At 40.1% G+C, this 17,136-nt stretch overlaps 2 protein-coding genes across 6 annotated transcripts in view; one reads left to right on the plus strand and one right to left on the minus strand.

Moving 5' to 3' along the window:
- dennd4a (DENN/MADD domain containing 4A) overlaps positions 1-7,179 on the plus strand; it is a 28,055-nt gene extending 20,876 nt beyond the window's left edge. For all 4 annotated transcript variants that reach the window (XM_086073401.1, XM_086073403.1, XM_086073402.1 and 1 more), the window contains 7 exons: positions 839-930; positions 1,019-1,194; positions 1,286-1,616; positions 2,421-2,538; positions 2,723-2,885; positions 2,988-3,052; positions 5,740-7,179. In XM_086073401.1, the coding sequence (XP_085929527.1) occupies positions 839-930; positions 1,019-1,194; positions 1,286-1,616; positions 2,421-2,538; positions 2,723-2,885; positions 2,988-3,052; positions 5,740-5,876 (1,082 nt within the window). In that variant the 3' untranslated portion in view covers positions 5,877-7,179. The remainder of the gene's footprint in view (positions 1-838; positions 931-1,018; positions 1,195-1,285; positions 1,617-2,420; positions 2,539-2,722; positions 2,886-2,987; positions 3,053-5,739) is intronic.
- A 391-nt stretch (positions 7,180-7,570) lies between these two features.
- Positions 7,571-16,957, minus strand: LOC147175317 (sodium/potassium/calcium exchanger 1-like). Of its 2 annotated transcripts, none has more exons than XM_086073406.1 (10): positions 16,788-16,957; positions 15,050-16,144; positions 13,316-13,381; positions 13,021-13,129; positions 12,581-12,664; positions 10,918-11,063; positions 10,615-10,836; positions 10,448-10,537; positions 8,730-8,896; positions 7,571-8,625 (listed from the first exon to the last, which is right to left on the minus strand). In XM_086073406.1, exons 2-10 carry the CDS (start codon positions 16,007-16,009, stop codon positions 8,376-8,378), a joined length of 2,094 nt encoding a protein of 697 aa, XP_085929532.1. In that variant the 5' UTR covers positions 16,010-16,144; positions 16,788-16,957; the 3' UTR covers positions 7,571-8,375. The 2 variants fall into 2 exon arrangements, with proteins under 2 accessions (XP_085929532.1, XP_085929533.1); XM_086073407.1 differs by having other exon boundaries at positions 10,975-11,063; positions 16,788-16,954.
- Positions 16,958-17,136: the final 179 nt, after the last annotated feature.

A 17,136-nucleotide genomic window follows, 5' to 3' on the forward strand; every position in this document is an offset into this window, starting at 1 on the left:
ATCTCTGGAGTGGTCGGTCGTACAGCGACGGGCCGTACACCATTGGATAAATTGTAAAAAGGCCCCTGGATCAATTTCCTGGAAGTCCTTCTGGAAAATGTTCAAAATTCACCCGGGGGGCGATGGAGCCCAGTACGAGGGAGTAGTATTGCCACTTGCTGTCGACTGAAAATGACATCCGTTGGTAAGGGCGAAGGTAACGACCAATCGTGGCTCATCTTGCTAATGTCACATGTCAAAGTCAGAAAACAGGTGAGTCGAGATTGGTCGTTTTCTGAGCAACTGTAATGTCATTTCCAGTCGAGTGGCAAAATGGCTGCCTCCCCTAAGATGGGGGGGAAAAAAATTTTGTTGCTTAGTTTGTGCGTCATGTCAAATTTTAGAGCTATAGGATCCTTGTTTCTTAAAAAAAAAAATGAAATAAATGTACAACACTAAAATGGAATAGAGCTTAACGGTATGCTCATGATAATTGATTGTTTAATTAATTGCTACTATGTTTGCTGATATTGATCTATTGGAAGCTCATGCACACACCTCACCACACAGTCTCAATTGTGACCGCACAAACAAGTTGCGACGCCGTGTAGCTGTAGATGAGTCCAATCGTAATCAGCTTTGGTTTTTTTTTGGTTTTTTTACTACAGTCTTACTCCAGCTAATCAGTGGCATTTTGCTTATCTGGAGGGTAAGCTGGGGAGACATGCTACAAAAAATAACTACCATTTTGGAATCAGCATGCCAATTTTAGTTCAGCATTAAAATCTAACTCCGTTTGTTTTGAATTGTTCTCTTATTTGATTGGGTTGAACCTAATTTGTGTATACATTATTTGTAGGTGGTTTGACAGTTCCTTCTCGAAGTTCTCACACTCCGGATTCCTCGCCCGAAATAAACCGCTTCAAGCCTTCTCCCGCTTATTCCATTGAGGTGAGTTCATTAAAAAATCCATACCTGCAAATATTCCTCCATCTTGCCAAGCGGTTTCATTTCCCCCGATTTGACATTTTGCATGCAGGTGATGATGTCCAGCTGCTCGCTGTGCAAAACGTGCGACTCTCTGGTGTACGACGAGGAGATCATGGCCGGCTGGACGGCCAACGACTCCAACCTCAACAGCACGTGTCCCTTCTGCGGCTCAGCCTTCCTGCCTTTCCTCAATGCGGAGGTCAAAGATTTGAGGCCTACCTGCAGGCAAGTGGTTTCATTCAAACGCGCGCGCGCACACACATAAATCCTTCATCCATGTGGCCTCTTTAATCTGATCCACCGTGTCTACTCTCAGATCCCTCCAGCAGTCTGTTCCGGTTACCGAGGGCGACGCATCTACTTCGCTCAACCGCGAAACCAAAACGTCTGAGGCGGACTACACTACCCCAAGGAATGCCGGGGCGTCAGAACCGGTGACGGTGCCGTATCTGAGCCCTCTGGTTCTTTGGAAGGAACTGGAGAGCCTCCTTGTGAATGAGGGCGAGCAGGCCATCTACTCGCCAGGGGTTGTGGACCAGCACCCCATCGTCTTCTGGAACCTCGTGTGGTTCTTTCGGAGGCTGGAGCTGCCCAGTCATCTGCCGGCGCTCATCCTGGCCTCACAACACTGCCGCCATGGCGATCAGGTTAGTAAAACTTGCCATTTTTGCGGAATGGAAAGTTGATACTTTGTTTTTACTCATTCAAAGTAGGGATGACCGATATGTATTTTTTGTAGGACTGTGCCAATATTTTTGTATATTGTAGGACTATTTCAATATTTGGCAGGGGGGGGGAATCATAGTTATATTAACTCATTCACTGCCATTGACGGCTATAGACGTAAAAAATTCATTTGAACTATTTCTATTAGTTTAACATTTTTTCCACTTTTGTTAACCAGAGTATGAAAACCTAGAATTTTTTTTTTGTACATTTAGAACAGATATACAATTTGTGATTAATCGTGAGTTAACTAGTGAAGTCATGCGATTAATTACGAAAATATTTAATCGCCTGACACCCCTAATTTTTAATAATCTTTTCTTTAAAAAGAAAAGATTATTAAAAATGTTTTTGAAAAAATAATTAAAAATACTTTTTGAAAAAAAACAAAGAAAAGATTATTAAAAATTAGGGGCGTCAGGCGATAAATATTTTTTTTCTTAATTAATCGCATGACTTCACTAGTTAACTCACGATTAATCACAAATTTTATATCTGTTCTAAATGTACAATAAAGGCTAAGTAAGGGGCGGTCATAAATCGCACCTTAAAAATGGTTGGGGTGGCATTAAAGGAACTTTAAATGAACTCAAAATGAATACAATAATTTTGACACCATATATATATATATACAATAAAATAAACAGCCCATTATCATTATTGTTATTATAATTAAAAGGGAAAGTATTATGTGCAATACTGACTACTTTTCATCATGTCTGCAGGCTCTTTCCGGCGTTTCCTCTGAAGACAGCAAGCAGGTGCTGGTGAGGATCATGTGGGACAACCTCAAGTTGCACCAGGACAAAGTCCAACCTTGTTACGTCCTCTGGAACACACATTGTAAGTCATGAAGGCATTTGTTTTCATTTACTCTCTATCTCAAAAGATTCAATTAGCCCCGAGATTCCGTTACGGATAAGTAAATGACAATCGTGCTTTCAAGTAACGGCACAGTTGCGCATAATTGCATTTTGCACCGCCTGTCCTTTATCAGCGCTTCGCTCGATCTGCGTTTCCGTTGCAGGCGCCAACTCTCTGGTTCGCTCGGGCCTGTGCGAGGAGGGGCAGCTCTTCACCGTGGAGCTGCTTCAGAGTTTGGCGAGGAGCATCAAGAAGAGCGACATCTACCAGCCCATGAGCCAAATTATTCAGCTGCTGGGGCCCGAGCTGGGTTTTAAAAGACAGAGGTGAGGAGGTGCAAGGTTTGCGTTGGAATTGGACACCAGTGAGAATGAGAAGTAACTAACTGGGGTTGTGTGTGTGCGTGTGTGTGCGTGTGTCCCATATAGGAGCTTGTACAGAGATTTATTATTCCTCACTCTGGTGTCTTTGGGGAAGAACAACATCAACATCAGTAAGTTCAAAAACATGATATCTTCAATGTCATAGGACTGGGAAATTTGAAGTGAAACCTACAACAGTTTTTTTTTATTTTTACAAATAAAATGACATTGTTGCATTTGCCAAGGCAGCTTATCCAACCTTAAAACGCTGCTCGCTCATTTTCTTCTTTCTGTAGCTTTGTTCTGTCTTCGGATTCAGTAAACTTCCTCTTTCTGCTCAGCCTAATGCTGTTTGTCACGTCATCTTAAAAGAGGTTCGCTAATAAGGCTTTTCATAACGCCGCGATGACCGACGAAATGTCATTTAAAGGCTTTGTGACGTCATGACGTGAAAATGATTACGAGTACGTCATTTAAATATGCGTTTCTCTTACAAAACCCTATTAAGATCTTTTGTAAAAAGCATTGTGAAGATTTATTAGTGAAACATGGAGAAACAGCAAATCACCTTATTTTGTTGTTTTAACATTTATTTATTTATTTATTCTAGTTAAAGTGTCATCATTGGGCAATATCTGAATTTGCGCATTTAACTCTTTGACTGCCAGACGTTTTCAGAAAAGGGATGCCGCCAGTGCCAGCCGATTTAAGCATTTTGACTGATTTTCAAGGTCCACAGAAAATGTTCTGTTTGGACTATGGAAACACACGTACTACCAAATGAAAGATTGGACTTTCATCTTTCATCAGAAAAAAAGAGTTTGTTTCTACCTTATTCCGTTCTTTAGTAATCAACAATAGAAAATGGTTAGTTTGACCCAATTTCGCCTGTGTTGGACCAAAATACGGAGAAATCAAGCTTTTAGTGAAACGATATTATTTCATGCATTCTAGTGAATTTGACACTTCTTTTTGTCCATGAATGATGCCACAAACACCTAAATAGTGCTTTACTTCTATAAAACACTACCACCAAGAATGAAAAAGTGTTTTTTGATAGCAAAATACGTTTATTTACATTCAACAGTGTAACAATTTGACAACAATTTGGCAAACTATTTACAAATGTGTGCAACTGTGGTGCTATTTACAAATATGTGGATGTTTCAACGACAGTTTTTCTTTGTGTAACACTCTCCTGCGTGCAAGAAGACGCAACAGCATTTGCATGATCCATTTTATCCACTCCATTCATGGTGGCATCGTAGTCCAGAAACAGTGTCTTCTCCGTGATCAGACTGTACCCGCTCCTCCGATGAATATGCATTGGACTCGGGGTACTCTTCATTGTCCGATCGAATGTCCGCTTGTGCAGCTCCGCGTTTTCCGGCCTTAGCAGCGCTAGCCGCGCTAGCCGCGCGTAGCCGGTGAGGCTTACAACGTGATCGTAAACACGTCCAGGCTTCCAACTTTGGCGTCAAACTCGCAGTCATCATCATCATCATCATCAATCTGCATTGGTCGATGCCAACTCTCCATCGCCCGATCGAATGTCCGCTTGTGCAGAAGTACCCGGCCGGCTATTGTGCGCGTTTTCCGGCCTTAGCAGCGCTAGCCGCGCTAGCCGCGCGTAGCCGGTGAGGCTTACTACGTGATAGTAACAGGCCAAAGCTTCCAACTTTGGCGTAGAGCTCGTTGTCATCATCATCGTTGACATCAATGCGCTTTTTAGTATTGATTGATGCTTTCCGTCTTTGAAAAAAATGCTCAAGCGTGAGCTGCTTGTAACCGGTTGCTTGGTCTAGCCATTGTGGCTTGGATCAGCCATTGTCTCCTCAACACTCTAGCTCCGCCTCACGTCTTCTACTGACGCCCACGGTGGGCGGCCCATCCAACCTTGTGCAAAGAGAGTCATCGCTGCCCTCTAGGGGCCAAAACGAGTCTTTGACTAATCAGATCAGCCTGATTCTTTCAGCACAGCTGCCCAAGGCTTTCCTGCACCCGTTTTTGAAAAAAAAAAAAAAAAACATAGGGGACGTCTTTTAACGTCCTCGGCGCCCTTCCCTAGGTTTATGCTAAACGTTTTATAACGTTTATGGCAGTCAAAGAGTTAATTGGATGTTTTTGTCTATTTGACATTCAAGATCAATCAAAAGCCACAAATTACTCACTACTTGAGAATCTTTTTTTCCATTTACTTTTACTCAAGTAAATTTTGGAGGTCTACTTTTTCCCTCCTTTTTTATTGAGTCGTGTTATTCTAAAAGTAACAGTAGTTTTACATTAGTACAATTTTGTACAATGGAGCTAGCGAGATAGCCAGATAGCTCTCTTGCCAGATAGTCAGCGATACTCATACTTGAGTAGCTTTTTTAAAACTTATTTAAGTAATTCTTGGAGAACTATTTTCTTTTCTCTTTTTTTATTGAGTCATGTTATTCTGAAAGTAACTATAGTTTGACATTAGTACAGTTTTGTATAATCAAGCTAGCAAGATAGATAGCCAGTTAGCTAGCCAGACAGCTATCTTACCAGACAGTCAGCTATACGCAGTATTTGAGTAGTTTTTTTATTTTTACTTACTCTTAACTCAAGTGATTCTTGGAGGTCTACTTTTTTTTTAAGTCATGTTATTCTAAAAAATAAAAGTAGTCTTAAATGATTATACAAGTTTGTATAATCGAGATTAGCCAGCCAGCTAGCTCGATAGCTAGCTAGTTAGCTAACCGGATAGCTAGCCAGCTGGCGAGACAAGATAGGGCTAAGTTCTTCTTAAGACCTCGCATCCACGTGTTAACTCATTCTCGTTTCGTTGCAGATGCATTTGACCGCGAGTACAAGCTGGCCTACGACCGCCTCACCCCCAGTCAGGTCAAACTGACACATAACTGTGACCGCCCCCCTGGAGCGGGTGTCATGGAGTGCAGGAAAACTTTTGGGGAGCCCAGTCTGTGAACGAGATGCTACACACAAAAAAAGGGTGGGGGGAAGTTTGGGGACTTCAGACTCAGGACAAGCTCACCTGAGCTCCTTCTAAGCACAATGGGAATATGACTTAAAAGCAAAAGCAACTGCCATGATGACATGTCTTCACTGTTGAGCGCTGGGACGTGCGGAGCTGTGAGTCTTGAGTAAATATTGAGGACATTCCACTGTATTTTTACTATAGCGACCAGTCAACTGTACAGTTATTACACTTTTTTTTCTTTTTTTTTTTAAATGAATTTGTGTTTTAAAACTATGTGAAATAATGCGTATTCTCAACATTGACTTTGTGGTCCTGGCGACCCGTGTTGAAACTGTTTCAAAGCACTTTGACAAGATGAGCTCTGCATTGGCCCAGCAGCCAAAGATGTGATGGGTTTGACCGGACCATGTAACAAAATGTATTGTTGATGTTTTTATGTCTTAACGCATACAGCTTTACCAAAAGCAAAATACATTCCTACTCATCCTCACCATGTAAACACTTTAATACGTGAAGACACTAAAGTACATGGTAATGGTGATAAAAATCATAAAAAATAAAAAGATAAATATTTGAAAAAAATGAAATAAAACATTTTTAAGTCAAGAAGGGAGCACTAAATTCATTTATATGCACAATCTTTATTCGTGTATTGTTTTTTTTTCTACAGCGTACCAAAAGAACCCAAAAGAGAAATTCTAATAAGATTAATATCGTTTTTAAAGCAATACCTTTTTTTTTTTTTTGTGAGATTTGTTGTACAAGGTTGTGTTGTATGGGACCACCAAGGATACATTCCCTCAGTAAAGTACAATCAAAATATGTGATAACTAGAGGAATCAAAAATATTTCAGTTGGATTCATCACAACTTTACAACCGTATACGTGAACAGAATTTGATGTATTTTGTAGATTTCATTTGATAAATGACTATAAAATGAAGATAAAAGCAGGTTTTCTTGCACATAGCAGTTGTTTTTTTGTGTGTGTGCAAGGCTTAAGGTTTGAAAGAGCAGCCGTGCCCTGCATCACTTCAAGTCACTGTGTCAACTTCTCTTTGTTGCCCTTTGACTCACATTCAGGCCGTACCCTTGCTTGGAATCAAACGGCGCGTACGTTCACATTCTCTACACTTTTCTCTATAAGAAAACTCACCACTTGATGTCTACTTGAGTCAAGGTTTTGTTTTTCGCCATTTGTAAGGTGGACACTAATTTATATGAAACTACATTCAAAAGAAGTGGATCTGTTATTTGTGTTCATTTTGTAATAAACACAAGCATTTTTGAATATCTGCTTGAATTGCTGATTTGCATAAAGTTTTGATTTAAAACAAAGCAAAATGGTCTGCAATTTAATATAAAGGGCCATCTGAAATAACTACAAAAAAAATGATTTACTCAAAACTGAAACTCTCTCAAACCCACTAATGGAAAATGATTTGCTCACACATTCATTTAAAAACGATTCCCTCTCACGCTATACTGAAACGTCACACACTACTGAAATGCTCTCACAATGACTACTAAAACACTTTGCTTAAGTTCTAGCATGCCGACATCAGTGAGGCCTTCTGAATTGACTGAAATCTCACCCATATTAAAATGTTCACATCCACAAAATTCTCACGCTACCGAAATGCTCTCACGCCAATTCAAATGCTTCCATAGACAAAATGCTCTCACAGTTTATACCTTTAATGCTCACATGCAAAAATGATCTCACACTCAGCTGAAGTTCTCTCATACATCATGCTAAGAACACATTCACAAAATCCTCTCACACATATACTAAAACGCTCGCATCAATCTTCACACAACTGAAATCCTCTCACACATACTAAAACACATCAATCCCTCTCACGCTAAAACTGAAATGCACTCACACACATACTAAAACTCACATTACAAAGTCCTCTTACACACTTGAAATGCTTTTACCACATCATACTAAAACATTTACATACACAAAACTTATCTCTCACACACACAAATTAAATCTTTCTCATCACAGTGAAATACCCTCACGCTTTATACTAATATGCTCTTTCCTCTCTCATAAAAAAATACACACAAATGCACTCACACGTACTGAAATTCTCACACATTATACTAAAATGCTCACATACACAAAATCCTCTCATATACTCTCATAGCTGAAACATTCTCATACACTCAAATCCTCTCATAGATACGTAATGCTCTCACACTATATACTGAAATACATGTTCCAGTAGTGTGTGTGAGGGTTATACCCGAATTCTGTTGGTGCTGTGACAAAGAGCATTTTAGTAGTGCCTGTAATTCTTAATTATGTCCCGGATGGCCCCTCGTAATGAGAGGCACATTTGAGTTGAAAACAGAAGTCTTTTTAGTTTAACTGAAAGGCTTTCTGTATTAACTGAAATCCTCCCGCACAATCATACTGAGGGCGTGCGAGCGCTGGGGTCCCGCGTAGAGTCCACCTGGCGTGACGTCACATGACCTTCAGATGGAGACGGGGCAGACGATGATGCGGTCCTCCAGCATGACGCTGAGCACCAGGAAGATGAAATAGAGCAGGAACATGGTGAAGCCCAGAGCCTTGTTCATCTTCCACTTGCACGACGCGATGGAGATGATGACGAAGAGGAGCATGAGGAAGAGCAGCACGATGGCGCAGAAGAGCCCGTTGCTGCTGACGGCCACGGGAACCAAACCGTGGATGAACGAGTAGATCAGCCACGGCAGCGGCAGACTTTCGACACACAGGAAGAGAAATATGCACGGATTCAAAATTCGAAACCAAAATATTTAAATGGCGTCAAAAAAAAGAAGAGCCGAGATGGGGCTCAAACTCACCCCACAGTGATGTCAAAGATATTGCTGCCCACCGAGCTGGACACGGCCATGTCGCCAAGTCCTTTACGGGCCACGATGACGCTGGTGATGAGGTCAGGGATGGACGTCCCGGCAGCCAGGATTGTCAGGCCCATAATCTCTTCAGAGATTCCGATCGTCTCGCCCACCTGTACAGACAAACCAAAGTTCAGCTGCAAGAATTGTGTGGATGATTGATTACTTCTATTTTTTTTTTATAAACAAACATAAATAAGCTAAATCAACATATTACTTCACGCGGTGTACTTGCACCTTTGGCCTGCCAAATAATTATAGTTAGCGACTCTCACCAAAGCGGTTGTAGAAATGTTGAATTAGTGATAAGATAAATAGTTTAAAGTTGGAACAGTATGAATCGGTCGAAAATTTAGAAATTATAGAATACAAAAAAAAAAGTCTGAATTATTGGCTTTAATATTGGAATTTTGCAGAAGGGACAAGCTGAACAGTTTAAAGTTGGAAGATAGAAAATTGAATGGAAAATTAGAGGAGAAAACAAAAAAATCTAAATGTTTCCTTTTATTTTATAATAATCCAAACACTTTAAAGTCGGAACGGTTTGTATTGGTCAAAAAACATACAAATTTGAGGAGAAAACAACAAATATTCAGTTTGGTGGTCACTCCTGGGTCTCTTCCTGTTCAATTTGGTGCACTTCCTGTTGATTTTGGGCTACTTTCAGGTCACTTCCTGTTCAGATCGGAGAACCTCTGTTGATTGTGATTCACTTCAGGGTCACTTCCTGTTAAATCTGAATATATGACTGGATAGCCGATAGCCCATACACGCCCGTGCTAGCCGTTGAAGTCCCAGGGCGGCCATCTTGCTCCTCCCATCTCGTGAGCAGACTACTGTATAAAGTTATCAACTATACGGTATACGTACAGATTAGACATATACAGCTAAGGGGCGAGGTGTGGGGGGACTATTTTGGACTATTTTTTTAGAACAAGTAAAAATGTACAAGTGGACGGAATGTGCTGCTTTGAAGGCCCCCTTTTTCTTTTATCGCTCAGTTCCTCATACCCCAATATTAGATTTGGCAGAGGCATCTTTTGTTGAATTACAATTATAATTCTTTAATAAAAAATATACAAGTTTCCTCCTGTAAACATCATTAAGCATATAATTCATACATGTATTTAAGGCAAGTTGTAAAATGTCTGAAGCCCTCTTTTTTTATGTTTAACAAATTTAAAACTACTAAGTACTGTTTCAAATGTTCTCCAATTTCGATACTCTAAATGTATAGGATCGTATGCCGAGAAATGTTTCTTGGGAGGAGCAATATGGCGGCCTCGCGGCTTCAGAAGTCTTGGCCTATCAGCTATCCAGTCATCGATTTAGATCAGTGGGTATTTCCCATTGATTTGGGGGCACTTCTGAGTCACTTCCTGTTGATTCTGGGGCACTTCCGTGTCACTTCCTGTTGATTTTGGGGCACTACTGTGTCACTTCCTGTTCAATTTGGGGGCACTTTTGGGTCACTTCATGTGACTCAAAAATGACTTCAAGAATCTTTGTGCAGTTTGTCACTTTTTTACTCGCGACTGCCACCTCTGGCCCCAAGCGTAACTGCAGCATCGGTGTCAGGCTCGTTCATGGTGCCTTAAATTTTGGTTGTGATTCATTTTAATTTTGTTAGCAACTTTGACAAACCCAATATCAATTGTCCTGACCTGATGTGCCCACCACACCATGAGGTAAGAGAAGATGGCGATCCACAGAATGGAGCCCAGGAAGGTGGCCACAAAAAATTTCCTGGAATTCTGTCAGAAAAGGAAAATTCACATTTGACGTACCGATACGTTTTTTTGTGATTGTTACAGTGTTTGAATGTCGTTACCTGTTTGCGGACGTCGGGGACGGTGAGCCAGAGAGGGAAGATGATTGGCAGCAGCAAGAGGTAAGTGACTTGCTTCCGTGGCGTGTCGGGCCACTCTAAAGACAGAGGCTCCTCCTCCTTCTCCTCATCTTCGCTGTCATCTTCATCGCTGTCATCTTCGTCACTATCCTCCTCGCCGCTGCTTGACTCGTCCGACCCGTCCCCCCCGGCGGCCCGATCCTCCTGCAGTGTTGCAAGAAGAAGACGTATACTGGACACAAGTATGAAGTACGGAGCGTGTTGCATGCTGCATGTTCGTCTTACATAGAAAGGGATCAAAGATTGACTTCTGGCCTTTTTGACATGCTTGGCGGAGAGTACCTTCTCATCTTCGGGCGGCTCCTCCTCCTCATTTTCGCCTGCGGGATCAGTTTGGTCGTCTTTGGTCTGCTCCTGTCCGCTGTCTCCATCTAACAAAAGCAATCATATCCCTGTGAGATGCGGCACATCATCATACTGAAATATTGTATTTAGGGGTGTGAGACGATTAACATTTTGTACATTTAGAACAGATGTAAAATTTGACGGCCATAATTTTTACTAATCTTTTCTTTAAAAAAGAAAGAAAGATTATTTAAAAAAGAAAAGATTATTTAAAAATTAGGGGCATCAGGCGATTAAAATTTTTAATCGTAATTAATCGCATGGCTTCAATAGTTAACTCACGTATTAGTTGCAAATTTTATATCTGTTCTAAATGTACAATCAAATATTTTTTTCTACGTTTTCATACTCTTGTTAACATAAAAGTGTGGGGGGGAGTTAAAGTAATAGAAATATGGCTGCATCTTTTAGTCATTGATACAGTAATTTCATAATAATTCATAAAATTTGGTTAAAATTAAAACGATGTACTGTACTGTAAAAAAACAAGTGTGATATTGATCTGTCATTTTCCTGCCACTAGATGGCATAACTGCATTTGTAAGATGGTGACAGCTCAGTGCAATTTTCTTTTCATATTAACTCATTCACTGCCATTGACGGCTGTAGACGTCAAAAATTCATTTGAACTATTTCTATTAGTTTAACATTTTTTTTCCATTTTTGCTAACAAGAGTATGAAAACCTAGATTTGTTTTATTGTACATTCAGAACAGATATAACATTTGTGATTAATCGTTAGTTAACTAGTGAAGTCATGTGATTAATTACATTTTTTAAAAAATGTAATCGCTTGACGCCCCTAATTAAAAAAATATATAAAAAATAAGGGCCGTCAGATTAAATTTTTTATTCGTTATTAATCGCATGACTTCAATAGTTGAATCATGATTAATCAAAATTTTTATATCTGTTAAAAAATGTACAATAAATTTTTTTTCTAGGTTTTCATAAAAAATGTAATGAAAAAAACTAATAGAAAAAGTTCACATTAATTTTTGACGTCTATAGTCGTCAATGGCAGTGAATGAGTTAATAGCTATCTCAAATCTTTAACATGAAGTACCTTGTGAAATTCTGCACATTTTTTAAAATGGTAAAATACAACTTGACCCCAGTCTCCACAAATATATGCATTATTTATTTTTTTGCTGCAAAATGTTGACGTTATTATATTATATTAGTGCTGTCAAGTACATCTTTAACTAATTAATCGCACGAAATTTTGTGATTAATCGCAATCAATCGCATTTTCTACGACAGCTATTGAGTAAAATCTTGGAATTAATGTAAAATCATCAAATAGAAAGACGATTTAGATTCAAAACTGTTATAATCAATTTTTTTGTATCCTTGAATATAAGGCGTTTCCTGTCAAATACAACTATTGAAGAAACAGACTGAGCTTCTTTTTTTTTTTTTGATCACATATTTTCACAACAACAATAAATTCCATTGTCAAATGAACAACTATGTGACATAGATAACTGTTATCGTTACAAAGGCATCATTTGGTGGCATGACCTTCACGTCTGTGCGTTACCTTCTTCGCTCTTCGTCGCAATTTCACCTTCAGCCTTTCGTCTCACTACATTATTCAGACTCTCGGCCTTGTCCTTGAATTTGCCTGCAAGCATTCACATCAGCACAAAGAAATATCTGCATGCCGTTGACTCGGTAGGCAAACAGCAAAGGGAACCTGTTTTTAGCGTTAGAAGTTGTGCAAAAAAATCTTTAAGCCTTTAAGACATTTGCAACCCAAACCAAACGAATGTCTTTCTTTCAAATTGTCCTTCCGACGAAAAAGACCATTAAGACTGTTAGAGAACATTTAAGAATGTTGGGAGGATTTTTAAGAAGCGCTGCAAAGTGCAACCTTGAATTGACCTTGAGGTGAAATCAACATTCGCTAGCGCCACAAGAACGTAAACCGGGAAAGGCCAAACATGCTGCTGATGATGTGGGGCTGTAGGGGGCGCTCACCTTCTCCCAGGGGGTCTAACGTGTGTATCATGAGTTGGAAAATGGTGTTCCTCATGGTGCTGTTGTGCAAAGACGCCGAGCTTCCGCCGCGTTGAAGGGATGGCCTCAACTGGGGGGGGGGGGGGGGGGGGGGGACGATCATCGTAAAATGAAATGCGGGCAGAATTCATCATTAGCAGCTGCAAGAGGTTTGTTGTTGCCATGGCGGCGCCATGCAAATGAACAGGACAGAGGTCATTTATTAACATGTGGAGAAATGACTGAAAATGGTCCAAAATGCGGCTTTCACTTTTACCTTTAACCGATTCCGGTCATCCGGAGGAGGAGGCGTGTTATCTTCACCGTCCCCATTGGCCTTAGTCTGCGTGCAGATTTGTAATGAAACAATGTTATTATTCATCTCCAAGCAGATTGAACCCGTGTATGTGCATCCACATTCTGTCACATAAGCTTGTCGATGAGTGGTTGAACACACTTGATGTTGACGCCACTCTATGCGCAGCTCTGCATACCCTCGAGGGATTATGTCGCTTCGCTTTCAGGCCTTTCAAAGTGCCACTTTGTTCTTTTGGCACATTCGTAAACGTGTCAGTAAACATGTCAGGATTGTGAGTGTGATCCTTTTAGGGAATACAAATTGATGATGACAAAATCGCAGCTCGGTGATTGGATTAGCGAGAAAGTGGATGGACAAAGGTTTTGGGACAGTGTACAGAAAGAAAGTGAAAATATGAGAAATGATTGAGGGTTTAGAAGTTTTTGATGAGTTTTTATTTGTGCGTGGATTTATTTGTAGTGATACGGAAATAAATGCATTTAGAATAAACCCAGAACGCTCATGTATGAAATTCATTAAAAAAAATATGAAAGCGAAGGATTAGACATTTTTGCTGTAGTTAATGTTAGTTAGCTTTATAAACATACAATGTAGTTTCGGTTATCTTTTTTCTTTTTTTTTCTTTTTTCGCTAATAAAAATATTTTTCCATTTTAGCTTGAGCTATTTTGTTAATTTTCACTAATTACAATAATCCTAATTCATAGGTCATTTGGGACAGGCTAACTATGATTGGTTCAGGTCAATTAGAATGGAGCCTAGGTTTTAAAGCAAACATGGTGAAGTGGCATTTGGTTGTTATGCTGCACGCAAAGTATCAATGCTTTTAAATCCAGATTAAAAATGATACTTTTTCCCATTTCTTTGATTAAGGTATTTTATGCATTTATTTAAAATAACTTTATCTCTATGGCCTTTTAGTAATTTCAGAAAAGCTACATTTTATTTATTTGCTTCTAAATGTCTTTTAACTTTCACTGCCATTGACGGCTATAGACGTCATAAATTCATTTGAACTATTTCTATTAGTTTAACATTTTTTCCCACTTTTGTTAACAAGAGTATGAAAACCTAGTGTTTTTTTTATATTGTATTAGAACAGATATAAAATTTGTGATTAATCGTGAGTTAACTAGTGAAGTCATGCGATTAATTACAATAAAAAAAAAAATTGTCTGACACCCCTAATTTTTTAAATATTTTTTCTTTTAATTAGGGGCAATTAATTAATTGATTGATTTTTTTTCCAGGTTTTCATACTCAAAAATGTGAAACTAATAGAAATATAGCTGTCTGAGTTAATTAAAATGACAAGGTTGATCAATGGAGGAAAAAAATGTGTGAGATAACTCCTTCCCCAAGCCAGATGACGCCCATAATTTTGAATAATCTTTTCTTTAAAAAGAAAAAGAAAATATTATTTAAAAAAAAAAAAAAAAAAATGAGGCAATTAAAATTTGTAATAGTAATTATTCGCATGACTTCACTAGTTAACTCACGATTAATCACAAATTGTATATCTTTTCTAAATGTACAAAAAAAAAATCTAGGTTTTCATACTCTTGTTAACAAAAAAAAAAACTAAACTAATAGAAATGAGTTCATATTTTGCTTGCAAATGTGCTTAAATTGTGTCATTACTCGTTCACTTAGTAATTGCAATAACATCAAAAACATGAAATGGTCTCCTTACCACTTCGAGCTCCTCATCAGTAATGATCCGGACGATGCTCTTGTGTTTGTAAAGCTGCGCCTTGATCACGTGTTCTATTTGGCCGTTAAACTTCATAAAGGTGACATACAAGGTGTAGCTGGCCACCAGCATCATACTCTCCCACCACATGATGACATTGTCCAAGAAGAAGATGATGAGCAAGATGAGGTCCACGATGTAGAAGGAAACATCTCTGAAGAGAGGCCACCAGGTGAGATGAAGAACCTCCCGGGAGAACAAAGCGCACATCCCGATCACGAAGAGGATGTTGAAAACCGCCGAACCCACGATAGTCCCGATTCCAACGTTGCTGTGGGCTATGAAGACCCCGATCAAGGAGGTGAAAAGCTCTGGGGCGGATCCTCCGGCGGCCATGAAAGTAGCTCCCGCCACGTCGTCGGATATTTCAAATGTGTCTATGATGACCCCCAGCGCGGGGACAAAGAATTCGTCACACACGATGGCAAGTGACACAAACATGTACATCATGCCGGAGATGTGCAAGACCACCCAGCCTCGTCTACGCTCCTCCACGGAAAATAGATCTTCGGGGTACTCTCCCTTCACGTGAGGAGCTTCAGATGGAGAAGATGGAGTAGGGACCTCCTCCTTGGGATGAGGCGGGACATATATGCAATGTACAGTAGTCCGGTTGGTGGTCGCCGGCGGGGGAGTTCTTGCGGTAGCGCTATCATCTATGGTGGAGTTGGACGGGGTCGCCCGTGCCGTTTGGTTCCTTGGCTTCTGCCGACTCTCGGCCGTGACATCCTCCACCCATCCGGCCGAGCCCTCGGTAAAAGCGTCTCTGATCTGAGGAGATGGCAACGCCTCGTAGCGTCCGGCGCTGATGGCTAGCTGGTACGCGATGCAGAAGAGGACCCCGGCCAGGAGGAATAAGACTCGCCTCAAGCGAAGTCGCTTCCTTCTCAGGCAATACATAATTCCCGGTGTGTCCTAGGGTGGAATCCGATGCATTAAGGGCCAGTGGGGCAGTCCGGCTCTAACCCCGAATGACTGGGGCTGACAGGATCCGACACTTCCTCGGCGTGTTTCATTTCACATCATTTGACCAACCTATGTGCAAAAAAAAACACATTAGTAGGAGCTTAGAACTGTCATTGCTCTTCTGACGAACAAATGACCTTTTTGTATCCTGCTCAAAATGTATGTAATTGTAGGGGTCCTGAACACGCCGCCGCAAAAAAACACTCAGTAGCAAGTTAGCAAACAACACAACATCAGTTTCAAACGGAACAGCCCTTTTTCTTTTCAGGTATATTTGTATGTGAAAAGTGAATGTTGTAAATTGTCTCTATGATTGTCTGAAAAGAAAAATGAACAAATACAAACAAAAACAAACAAAGAAGTCGGCCATTTTGATTTGTAGCAGCCATTTTGGGCCAATTAATTCCAAAGCTCGCACTTTTGCCATTTTCTGACTCAGGAATTTGCCTAAACAAGCCCTGATCAGAAGCAGGCTTCAAAGTTTTATAAACTTGAGGATTTGCCATGAAAAAAGAAGCCGTGATGGCCCGTTAACTACTTCTTTTAATTTTAATTAGTAATATGATCAACGCTGCTTACCAGAACTCAATGAACAAAAAAAAAAAAAATTGCACTCAAACTTAGGGTTCAAACAGCCCACAGAAATGACATATTTGCTGGGTTTTAAAATAATGACAACAACATTGAATTTTAATTCAAGATGCACACTTACCAAAATTCTGCTTGGTCCGGAGAATGAAGACATTTCTGACAATCAGACTGAAGTGGAGCTGGTTGAGCACACAGACGAGCTAGCCAACAGTTTATGTAGGACGCAGGACACGTCTTCACAATGGATCAGCATAATAGCTAATACCTGCAGGCTTTAAGAGGATTAGCTATACCGTATTGTCTGACTCTCACTTCATCGCGGTCCACCTCACTAATAAATATCCACTTTCGTGCCGAATACTTCCTGGCATTTATTTTTCTGTATATGCAAACAAAACCCTCCAGCAAGTTAATTAAATCGATTTGTTTAATTTGTCCGAACGGCAGAATAATGATTGGTCTTCTTCAGT

Source organism: Leptonotus elevatus, chromosome 4 (genome assembly GCF_054856555.1).
Source record: "Leptonotus elevatus isolate MCC_2025b chromosome 4, RoL_Lele_1.0, whole genome shotgun sequence".
Lineage (NCBI taxonomy): Eukaryota > Metazoa > Chordata > Actinopteri > Syngnathiformes > Syngnathidae > Leptonotus > Leptonotus elevatus.